We start from the raw sequence: 12,311 nt of genomic DNA on the forward strand, positions 1-12,311 counted from the left end.
CCTGGCTTGAAGCCCTGAGGACAACATACTCATGTCACCCCAGGAACATGGGGCCCCTCCCAGGTGGAAGAGCAGTCAGTGCCACTGACACCTCCAGGGGTGGGGGTTGGGGGTGGAGATAGAAGGCACAGTACCTTGTTCATGAAGGCCACGTCTTTGAAAGATTTCCGCACACCACTTCCAAGGATAACCACTTTGCAGTGACAGCACCACTGTGGTCTGAGTGCTGTGCTTTCTGCAATACCATGACCAGAGTCTTTATATCCAGACAGACCTAGAGGCAACCAACTTTTGTTAGTAATTAAAACTGACCAGTGACATAAGGCATCAGATTACACTGTACTGACCTTGGTTCAACTTACTTTATATTCTTTGATAAAAAATAATGTGACTGGAGTACAAATAAAGAAACACGTTTATTCTCAAACAACTGGGGAAACAATGCTAGCATGAAACAATAACAAAACTAAGTCACCAAGATATATTAGTATTCAATCAAGGCACTCAGTGAGTGGAGGAGGAAGAGAGATTTCTGTCGTTTGAGGTTAAGGTGCCACTAAAACATTTCATGAACAATAAAGAGAAATGTGCAGAGGAAATTTAAATAAGCATGACTTGGAACATCAGAAAGAAAGAAAGCAAAGACCCAAGACCAAGTTAAAATATAAGTTCAGGATTTGGAGTCTATTCAGAACATCTCTGGGATGGGGGAGGTGGATGGGAGATGACAGAAAGAACCAGGAAAAACACGGGTGACAGAAGCAGCTCCCAGCTAAGAATTCCAAACTGCAGCATGGATGCTCTCAAAAATACTTTAAAGATGAGAACTGAGGAGCTACAAGATTCTAGAAGGGTAACGACAGAAAAAAGATCCCAAGGAAACTGGCGAGCAGGGAGACATGACAAAGTAGGCTGGTCCCAGCATGGCCTGAGGCAGGAGTGTGGTTTTTCAGTAATGGGCAGGAATGTCCCTCTGGGAAGAGGGTGGCCCTGCAAGGGCAGTGTAGATGCAGACAAGGGGAAGAGAGAAGGAAGAGAAGACAAGCAACACACGTCAGACTGGCAGCCTTATCAGCACCACTTGGAGAAGGCCGTCAGTGGCACAGGTTTCAGGGACATGAAGAACAGAAGCTGCTTAAGGGTGAGCAAGTCAGAGGCTTCTTCCAACAGCCTGCAGACAGCTACACTCAACACTCCCTGGTTGACAGCAAGACACCACACACCACAGCACAAGTGGCTGCACCACACTACAGAAAACAGACCGCCCAGCAAGGCTAATTAGCCAAGGACTCACACCAGCACGGTGCCTGTTACTTGTTGAAAATTAAATTGAGACTTTAAAAAGAATAAGCTTAATTTTGAGTCAAGAATGGATTTGGGATTAACAAAAAGCTCACTAGCTCACCATTGCTTGTTGGAGGAAATGGTACATTAGGCTGCTTCAGCCGGTAAGAGCTGGCTAATCTGGGAGGGTGTGCAGATCCTGGTGGAGGCCCACGAAGAAGTAAATGCTGTCGATACTCCAAACCTGGGTTTATTCTGTGGCTATTGACCAAACCCATGGATGGAACATCTGGAGCATTACTAACCTCATAGCTGTTAGGAATTCGGACGTGAAGAAGGTCGGAAAACGCAGCCACAACACTGCTAATGTTCTAAAACAAAACGCAAAGCCTGTGTTAGTCACCCAGAAGGCCACAGCGCACCACCACTCTGAAGAGAAACACACTTGGGGTGGATGCTGTCTGCCTGGTGCGTAAAGGGCAAGGAAATCCAACAATTTTTATTTAGACTTGAGAGTCTTGGGGAGGTGATGGGACACATTTTAATGGACCAATATACAAGTGAAGTCTTCATCAACAGAGACCCTCAGGAGGACATTTCAACTAATACGAGCAACTTGGGAGCACATTAAGCCATTTAGCTCTCTTAATACCTGAAAGGTATAAAGACCTGAGCATAAGGGATAAGCTGACCTTTTTCAAAAGTTTTCAGAGCAAGCTCACATCACAGGGTGACCAGTCAGCTCTGGCCAAAAGTGTGAAACAGTCCACAAGAATGCTATTCTGTTAACGACCAAAATATTGTGATATAGCATTATGAGCTTGGTCTCCAATAAAATGTCTCTGCAGAATTCAGTTTATAAAGATTTAAAAATCCTCAGCAACTCACTAGTATTTGACATAGCAGCTGCTACCTAAAAAAGACTTTTCTACTACTTCTGCAAAACTTTTATTGCTGATAACATTCTTTATTGATGGTTAATTTTCTGCAGCCTTAAGTTTTGAAAAGGTGCCTCTCTAAATGTACATATCTTTTAATAGGAACATGTGGACTCCAACATCCCTTTCTGCCTTGACTTTGGTTAAGATCAATCTCCTGCTAATGCCAGTGCTCAGAAGCAGCCTAGAGGACTAAATGCCCATTCACCCTATCCTCAACTTTATCTTTTGTTCTCGGTGACTGCAATTTATGTCAACCATCAATATCTTCAATAATGGGACATACTCCATGGCATCAAGAAGTCATTTCATCTTTACCTCAGCAGCTGTAGGATGCAGGGTAATTGCTACAGATATGAGACCGGATCTGGGACCATTTGGGGATGAACCAAAAGGTGATGTAAAAAATAAAGTGCCTGGCTCAGTTTTGATGTCATTCCTTCTTGATTCTGAACCTTGAAAGGAGTGGAGGTAGGGGAGAGAAAGACACGTTAATGACTCTTCAAGGTCAAAATATGATAATAGGAAACCAGCGAGAAATGAAGAGGTAAAGAGGCTAAGTGGTCTTACTTTTCACAGTTGTGCTAGGAAGAATCGGAATGATGGGGGATGGCACTGGCTCTGGAGGCTCCTCCTTGACCAATGACAGATCTGGATACCTGCTCACTTCCACTCCAACCACACTCTCAGGAGAGGACGAGGGAACGAAGCTCTCAGGAGTGTCCCGATCACCACAGTGATCCTGTATCCTGGAAGAGGAGCACACACACATCATAGCATGCAAACCCACCACAGGGCCTTCTCAAACCAACTCCATGTATCCCACAACAAGGATGCTCTCTGAGTGATCAATGGCAATAACATAAGCAGCAAATCAATCAGCTCAAGGTCAAACAAGGACTCTCTTGGGAAAAATATAAACAGGTTTAGCTATGAAATAGTGTAAACAGCTGTGTTTCCTTCTGACCAAAGCTTCAGTATCAAAGTTTAAAGACTTGCCAAAGAGGAAGATGAATACTAACACCTCTGCAAAACTCCAGGTCACTGAGACTAAGGAAGCCTCCTGTTACTTGAACAGGAAGGAGGAATCCATGCACACATTCAGCATCACAGCTGCAAGCCAACAGCCAGTGGCTGTGAAAACAGCCATCTGGCTGCTGTTGCTTACCGTGGCAAGAGGGGAGAAAACCTGGGTGCTGTGGCTTCACAGATACTTCTTTTTCTTAACTGACAAAGTAAGGTGAAAAAAGAAGAAAGTGGTCCCTCCTGTCTAGTCTAGGACCTGGATCCACCAGGGAAATGGTGAAGTCCCAGACTAACAGCTGCAGACTATTCCTGGGACTGCTGTCTGTCTCCCATGCCTCCCGCTCATGCTGACGGAGACCTGAGAAAGGCTTCTGCACAGCATCCTATGAAGTCCAGGGTTGGAGCAGACACTGTGCTGGGTCACCAAACACCATGCCCAGCAAGCCGCTGTTCACAGCCCCTGAAAAGAGCAATGATGCCTACTCTCGGCAGTGAGGTACAAGAGAAAGAAGACCTGGACTCTGAACCGACAAGCTGCTCTTTTCTTTGGTCCAGTTTTCTCATTAGTAAAGTAAGAGACTGAGAGTCAGTGGATGTCTCATCAAATAGAAGTTATTATGCCAGATTTTCCAAGGAAAAGATAAAAACTTGAAGTATATCTCAACTCCTTGGAACTAACTAGTTGGGTGTTGATTAACTACTATGGGAACCTGATTCTCCCCAATCACAATCCTGGAGTCAAAGAATTAACACAAATTGGTGACAAGCTCTCTGCACAGCAGCACTCTAGTAACTGCAGGTGCTTATCTTTCCTTCAGACATCCATGAGCATCAGTGCACCCAGCACATGACCCTCACAGCCTGCAGACGACGGTGATCTTTGAAATCCTTCCCATGAAGGTCTTTCATTGCTTTAATGTCTGTTCAATTACCATTTGTTGAATTCTCTAAATTATGCAAGATTTTAAAAATACATAATATATCTGGTAGTAACAATGTCTTATAAAATTAATAAGCTCAAGAACATTATTCAAATTTTACCTATCCAATGTTTTTATATACTATTTCTTTACACATTATACTAAGTACATAAGAAAAAGAAATATCAACAATTTAAGAAAAAAATTCACTTGTACCTTAATTCTTCCTGATTATTGTGAGGTGGTGTTGGGAGAGATGCTGGAACATCGACTGTCTTTGGGCCTTGAGCAAGAGCTCTGGCCAGCAAGTCGTCCTGGGGCCGGAAGGGCAGTGGAAACGGCTTTGGTCCTAGAGCTTTGGTAACTGCAAAAGCCAACATATAAAACCATAAGTACATCTAGTGAAAGTTGATAAGCAGACAGCACTGGACAGTACTACTGTCACTGTACCAGACACAGCTGGTAAAGGTTCACTTATCATAGGTATAAAACATTGAGGCACAATCATACCTTCATGGCTCACCAACACTCCAGCTTTTCCAGCAAGTTCTTCAGTTGTTGCAAAACCATTTGCCATCTTCTGACAAGCCATAGGAGGTGGTGTAGGAGGAAGAGAGGCAGGGGGTGTTGGAGGATTACTTAAATTATTCTGCTGCAGGAGACCAAAAAATTTTAAATTATATGCTACTGAGCAAATATGCAACGAGCTTGCTAATACCTAGTTCTGTGAATTTTTAGCAAATAGAAGCAAGGCTACAAAAATGTACTCAAGTTGCATCTTCATTTCCAAATGCACACCAGGAAGAAAAATATACATATAAAGCTAGAAGGGGTTTTGCAGAACTACCACTTATGATTTTGTGGATACATTATGATCCATTTGCTTATTGGACCTGGAGCTTGAGTACTTAGCTTTGCAATGAAGAAGCAAATTTCCATTAGGTCTGAGACTATTGTATGCTACTCCTTTTCAGATTTCATGGTTATAACAATTAGTAAAAGACAGCTTTAAAACTCTAATAAATTGTAATAAGTTCTAAAAATTTATTTTATTAAATTCTCATAAAGATATGCCCTAGTTCTATGAAAAACTGAAGAATTTGTAATCCTAAACTTTAATTGCAACTTAAGATCTGATTGTTCAAGATCTCGTAAAAAAAAAGGCAAAAGGAGTAACAAAGTGCTATAAGGACCAAATATATTAACAGGTTTTTCAAACATCTCTCCCAGTTTAATATTTTCCACCAACTTGCCACTTATTGTTTATCATCTCAAGGAACGTTGGAATCTACCACAATGCCATGCAAATCAAAAGTAGAGTGGAATTAAATCTTGCAAAGATTTATGGGATTTCATTAAGTTCATGAAGTAATGGTGATAAACATCTTGCACTGAGAGGGTTTGTAACTGAAGAACAGCCCACATGGACAGAAGAGGGAGCATGAGAGAAGTTTTCAAATATTAAAGTCAGAAGAGAAGACCTCAGGAAAATACTCTCAAACACTTTGCAAAAATGATCTTTTAAAATAAGTCAGATGTGAATTGAAGGTGTGTGTGAGATGCCATTATGAAACTGTTAGAAAAGTAATACCAAAAGATAAACTGATTTGGTTTTATAGTATTTTAATAGCCTAGCAACTAGTGTCAGAATTATCAGATAAAATGTATTTAGAACTTTTTAATTTCATTTTTCAAGGTAAAAGGCTAACCTTTTTTTTTTCCCTTTTATTAAATACTAGGGATTGAAACCATAGGTGCTTTACCACTGAGCTATATCCCCAATCCTTTTTATTTTTGAGACAGGGCCTTACTAAGTGCTTAGGGTCTCACTAAGCTGCTGAGGCTGGCCTTGAATTTGTGATTCTCCCGCCTCAGCCTCCTGAGTTGCTGGCATTGCAGGTGTGTACCACCAAACCTGACCTTAACCACTTTTTAAAAATCCCAGTATTTACTAGGAATTTGAATTCATTTTATAATATAATAAAGGTTATAAGGAACCTGTATTTCCCTTACCATGGAAACTTTTAAAATTTGTATTCTTACCTACAGAAAATATCTTTTTTGGGGGGCTGGGGGTGGGAAGGAATCTGGTTCACTCAAAGCTGGCCCCAAAGAAGACCAAGGAGTTAGCTCCAAGAGCTCTAACTTCAGGGGATTCAGAGGACTCTTATGGGAAGGTACAGGAGGCAGTGAGCCCTGGAGAAACTTTCAAGTATTCGTGTGAGAACTACCTCACCAGGTAAAATTCTTATCTGTTGGCTGTTTTTTAGATGTAAACTAGGTGCAAAACCAAGACACACTCCACCAACTGTGATAAGGCATCCAAAGATGAAGCAAGGCAACACCCTGGTGAAGAAACATACCTTGTAGATCAACTGAGAATAGTAGTCCGAAACCCCTTCAAGGGTGGCACTGCCAAAAGTTCCTAGAAGTCGATTCCCACTATTAAATTGGCCACTGCCATAAGGAAGAAAGTGCGCAAAGTTCACTCCAATGATCGGTTCCATTAGAGGGAGCAGAGAGAGCTGCTATTAAAAAACACATTTAAGAGTAATGTACACGATAAGCAAAACTGAGTGTTCCTCAACTTCCTAAGACCCGAAGCAATTTAGGCAAATAAGACGTGAGAAAAATGAGACTTAAAATTTTGAAGTATCAAAATGTTGGAGAGAGAAATAATGAGCTCCAAAATAAGCTCTGTTCTCATCTTTCCTAAAAGGATGTTACCAAGGTGTCTCAAGAAATACAGGTTCCTCCCCTTTGCTCGGCAAGAAATCAGGCCTGAGCTGAGGCTAGGCACCACCAGCAGCAGTCAGGAGCCATCTCCCTGCTCTGTAACCACCATAGATGCGGAAGAGTAGAGTTTAGATGAGCAGAGTCCTGTGGCTGCAGTCACAAGAAGTGAGGATAGTTTTTCCTGGTGCCAAGGCTGCTCCTGACCATCGCTTAACTGATCTGTCTACTGTGCTGTGAATTTCAGGGGCCAAGATGATAAGGTACAATATTGCTTGGAAAGAGGAAATCTACTGGGTTTCTAGTCCAGGTGTCCTTTATTCTTGTAGCTCTCTACTTTAATTTGGAAATCATCAAAATAAAGAGAAAGCTGGATTTCACAGGCTGAAAAGCACTTGCGCTCTTACTTCCTACAAGTTTTAAGGTGGCTGCTCTGAAAGACTCACCTGTTTCAGATGGGTGAAGGAGTCGGAGTTGGAGTACATGGTCTGCTTCTCCTCTTCATCCTTTTTCCTTTTCTTTGAGCGAGGTGCCGCCTTCTCCCCAGTCCTCTGAGTCCGTTTGCTTCGCTGTTTCTTGATTTCACTTCCTCCATCTGTTTTTGGCAACTGGTTGTTGCCACATCCAAAATCACCTTGCATTTGAGCCCCCAAAGTTTGCTAATGTAATTGGAAAGTTAAAAGTAAGTGAACTATCAACACGTTTGAGTCTTAGTTTATGCCCGACCTGTTCAAATCTATGGATCTTATTCCTAACACAGTACCAAAATCTAGGGAGGGAAGACGTATAGTGGTGCCAAAGGTTTTGACTGTTTTCTAAAAATATTATTCCCTCTTTTTTAGGCATTATTCTCAAGGGTGAAAACAACCAGTTGCAGAGCTTGATGTCATATTTGCAATTAAGCTCTTCTTACAAATGAAAAACAAAAGCAAATCCAATGTTGATAACTTCAAATAAGTAGAATACTGATAGTGAGAAAACCACAATGAAACACTGTTGACATGTAAGATTATAGCTGTACAATATTAATTAGTGATGACAACATGGTTTCCAGAGTGGGTGATCCCTGAGCATTTGAGGACATTAACAGGGTTACAAGAACCATCTTCCACATTTTAAAGAGGTTAATGGAAATTACATGCTTGTTTAAAATCCAGGCACATTTATCTCCTTTCTTAAGTTAGATGAGCTCAGTGTGGTAACCAGCAGAAAGACATGTTATGCATGAAACTGCAAGCCATGTCTTTTTTTTTTTTTTAAATAAACAAAATATTACTTATTATTGTTTATAGGTTAAGTAAAAAAACAGATTCCATGGAGATAGAAACAACAAAATATACAGTGGGTCTTTAGAGTTAAAAGGTTGCAGAACCATATTGAAAACGATAAGCCATTGGAATCCGGGATAGGTATAATTTAAAACAAAACAAAAAGTAGTTGTTTTCATGATTCACACTTACCAATCCTTCCACTGGGTTCTGTGTGTCTACCAGTTTGTTATCCTTTGCACTGTTGTCTTCTGAACAGAAACTGCTCTCTGATCTCTGACTTAAAAGGGAAGATGATTTTTTATTTTTCAACAAGTGTTTTAGAAGTTCATTCCCTGACTCTCCTTTGGTAACATGGACTCCAGCCAAATGGGGAGGACTCTGCACCAAGGAGACAGGACCAGCTGCAGTGTCTGCTTCCTTGCTACCAGTTTGCTCCTCCAATTTAGTGTCCTCTTGACCCGGGCATGGCTCTGATTCAGCTTTTTCCAGTTTCACTTCTTCACTTTTGGCAGGGGTTTCTATGGAGAGCTCATCCACCTCCGAATTTGCATAAGTCTGTGGGTTTGGAGCTCCTTGTGAGAAATCATTACTGGGAAGTCTGTTTTCCAACTCTGCACATGGCTGGGCTGCTGCCACACTGGCAGGTGAAGGGCCCCCTGGTTGCCCTGTCTCCTCTCCCTGCTGAGGACGCTCACCAGGTGTGCTTGCCGAGGGAGTGGAAGCAGTTTCTGAGATGCCTGGTGTTGGGGGAGCAGTCGTATCTGAGTGAGGAGTTGATGGTGCTTTGGTGGATTCTGCATCATCGTCTTTCTTCTTCTTCCTTGTTCTGCGCTTCTTCCCTTTTTCTTCTGGGATTATATCAGAGTACAACTGAATGAGAGATTGAGTTGATCCCGGATAACTCTGTCCATGGGTTATGGTAGGGTCTGGGCCACAGGGGAGGCCGCTGTTTGCTACTGGAGGTGTTACTGGTAAAGCAGGGGTGAATGGGGGCCTCAATGGGGACTGCTGCAAGGTGGTTCCAGAAAGACTTCCATGCCCCTGCTTAACAGAATGGAAGCTGGGGCTTCCACTAGGAACAGACGGTGAATCAGGAACAAATGAGGGAGGTACCACCTGTCTTCGTTCATTGGTTTGAGTAAAATTTTGGGTGGGGGGTGAATTAACAGATCTGTGTTGTACATTCTGCTGCTGTAAAACCTGCCCCATCTGCTGTTGGTGTTGTGGAGACTGCTGAAGGGGTCGTGGAGGCTGCATAAAATCGCAAGGACGGTCAGAACCATAGAATGGAACCTGGTTCACAGATGTCCTGCAGGCCAGCTCAGTGCCCATCAGGCCATGCTGCTCCATTTCCATCCTCTGCTGCAAAGCTCTCTGTCTGTCTACTTCTTGCATCAACTGGATTCTTTGTCTTTCCTGCTGTTCTCGTAAACGTTCCTTCCGCTCCCGTTCTTGAAAACTTTCACTGAAAGGGTTGTTATCATCAAATTCGACTCGTGGTGGTGGCCCACTCTGTGGGTTTGCATTGGACACTGTACCTGGGGCTGATGTGCAAGGTTTCATTGGTATTTGGGCAATTGGGGGCTGAATCCGAGGAGGATTGAGGGGCAGGTGAGCAGGAGCATTGGTAGGTTGCCAGCCAGGTAGACTGGGCATTCGAGCAGGGCTAGCGTGGCCAGGGATGACGGCTGTGTGCTGCTGGTGCTGCAGCTGCTGTGGCACTATGGGGAAGTTAGGTTGGCTCATGGTGGGTGGAGTGGCACCTGGAACCAGGGTTGGTTGGGGCTGGACACCAGGCATTAGGATGGGGGGTCCCAGTGCACACTGCTGCTGCTGCTGCTGCTTGATCCGATAATCTTCAATCAACTCAGCATGCTCTTTCTGTTGTTTACGAATCTGAAATAAGTATTAAGTAAGTTATATATCATTTAAGCTACCCATTGAAAAGATAAAACAATGCACACAGTTATACAGGAAGCAGCTAATTTATAAGGCCTTAGAAATTACACAAATATATAAGGTCAGAATAACTTGAGATTTAACTCGAATTTAAAATTTTAAAACATTTTTTTAGTTGTAGTTGGACATAATACTTTTAATTTATTTATTTTTATGTGATGCTGAGGATTAAACTCAGTGCCTTTCATGTGCTAGGCGAGTGTTCTACCACTGAGCCACAACCCCAGCACCTCGAATTTTAACTTTTTAAACATTAAAATTTTGCTTCTTAAATATACAAAATAGTACATTTTTTTTTTCAAAATAGTACATTTTAAACAAAATGAACTACTAGCATGTATGCCACGCTCCTCCCTGAGATGTAGGAAGACTGTAGGCATGCCCTAGCTCTCTCCTTTTACCTCGACCCTTGAATGCAAAATAGGTCATCAATACGTCTATTATAATATGAAAATTCAGACAGGGTTCTTGCAATTGCCATGTTTGCTCACCAGAAATGCAGCCTCAACCTGCACACCAATGTTCCCGTCTGTACATGAAGGGCACAGGCCTCGTTAAGTTGGACTAAGTGATCTTCCTTGAGTGGACTGCTCAAGGCAGCCACTCAATGAAAGAGACCATGCTAGCTCTTTGTACATAAAACAAAATTTTAAAAAAACCTCCAAACAATATCCTATCCAAAAACTAGATTTATAACATTCTTTGTATTTGATGGATACCATACTCAAAATCATAATTTTTGAAACCTATACAAGCTCTGAGATAATATTATCAATTGTTTCTAATCAGGCTCTAATTAATGACTAATGTCAATTCAATCATTCCAAAAATGTTTGTGTCTCAATGCGCCAAGTACTAGGACAAAATATCAGTCAAATAGTAGTCCATCTTTCTGTTGACCTTGCCATGAGGAAGGCAGGGAAAGAAGGAATGCAAAATATTATTATGTATCTTTCAAAATCACTTGATTTTCAATAAATATTATACTGATATACTGAACAAGGCTGAACAGGATGAGATGCCAGGGTGCTTCCCAAGTGGCCCTAACAGTCGTTTTTCAACTTTCAATTTCTTATGTTTCCCAGCCAGACCAACGTCTTCTATAAGTAAGGGTGTTTGGTCTTTTCTCTAGTAGCTGTGTGACTTCTCATTTCTTGTCTTTGTCTTTTCTACCCAGTTTACCAGTGAGAACTGAGGCACTGCACTGCACTGCACTGATGTCAGTGCGGTACACAGCACCTGAAACAGCATCTACCCTAGGATGATTTCTATGCACATAAACACATGTCTTTCCTCTGGCATTTCTGACTACTTTTAAAAACTTTACTATCAACCACCTTTGTTACCTTTGTTTCTGAGATCAGGCTGGGTCATAGGCAACTATGTTGTAACAATGTGTCTCACTTTTCAAATTAAGTGCAGTATTAGCTTCTCTAGAGGATCTGATCTATGGGGATATGTGCAAAAACTAGGCCTTTGACAAAAACATCTCATACAGATACAGCAAAGTCAGTAAAAGTGCTAAATATACTTAATTATGAAATTATCTACTTTTAAAAGAACATTTACCCACACTAAATATTTAAGTTTAAAATGTAAAAAGAAAAGAAGCTTCTCATTTTATAATGGTTCTAGTTTTAAACTATAGCAATATTATAATCACCTGCCACTGGTATATTATTTTGGTAGCTATGGCTTACAGGGGAGACTGGAGTCCAAAGCCATAAAAAAAATAGTTAGCTACCTGCAACAAACACATCACCGGAAACTGGACTGACTCAGCAGTTCTCATCAGGAAAATGTGCCAGTATTATTTCCAGAAGTAGAAAACAGGGCTGAACGTGATGAGATGCAGGGTATTTCCCAAGTGCTCCTAACACAGCAGCATTCCAACTCTGCTGAGTCAGTATACTCTGTCCCCTTCTAGCACTAACACACCTGGCTTTCTTTAAAATTGTAATGTAAACATTATGATTGACAAATTAGAGGCAGAGTTTAATTTTTGATGTATAAATCTAAGAATTTTAACACATATGGAATTAATATCACCATCATCACAAGACGGAGACGCAATCCATGACTCCTGAAAACTCCATTATGCCACTTATTTATATCGTATACTCTTCCATCCCTCACTCATGGCCATCGTTCAGCTATTATTCATCTTTATAATTCTATAA

At 41.6% G+C, this 12,311-nt stretch overlaps 1 protein-coding gene across 22 annotated transcripts in view; it reads right to left on the minus strand.

The window, feature by feature from the left end:
• Positions 1–12,311, minus strand: part of Kmt2c (lysine methyltransferase 2C) — a 271,073-nt gene that overhangs the window by 15,026 nt on the left and 243,736 nt on the right. For 16 of the 22 annotated variants that reach the window (XM_078040864.1, XM_078040869.1, XM_078040865.1 and 13 more), the window contains 9 exons: positions 8,362–10,068; positions 7,348–7,560; positions 6,532–6,696; positions 4,679–4,820; positions 4,385–4,532; positions 2,793–2,971; positions 2,541–2,677; positions 1,406–1,655; positions 135–274 (listed from right to left, as the gene is read on the minus strand). In XM_078040864.1, coding sequence (XP_077896990.1) covers positions 135–274; positions 1,406–1,655; positions 2,541–2,677; positions 2,793–2,971; positions 4,385–4,532; positions 4,679–4,820; positions 6,532–6,696; positions 7,348–7,560; positions 8,362–10,068 — 3,081 coding nt within the window. The remainder of the gene's footprint in view (positions 1–134; positions 275–1,405; positions 1,656–2,540; positions 2,678–2,792; positions 2,972–4,384; positions 4,533–4,678; positions 4,821–6,531; positions 6,697–7,347; positions 7,561–8,361; positions 10,069–12,311) is intronic. The other 6 variants (XM_078040883.1, XM_078040878.1, XM_078040866.1 and 3 more) reach the window with 5 other exon arrangements.

The sequence above is a fragment of the Ictidomys tridecemlineatus genome, chromosome 2, assembly GCF_052094955.1.
Source record: "Ictidomys tridecemlineatus isolate mIctTri1 chromosome 2, mIctTri1.hap1, whole genome shotgun sequence".
Taxonomy (NCBI): Eukaryota; Metazoa; Chordata; class Mammalia; order Rodentia; family Sciuridae; genus Ictidomys; species Ictidomys tridecemlineatus.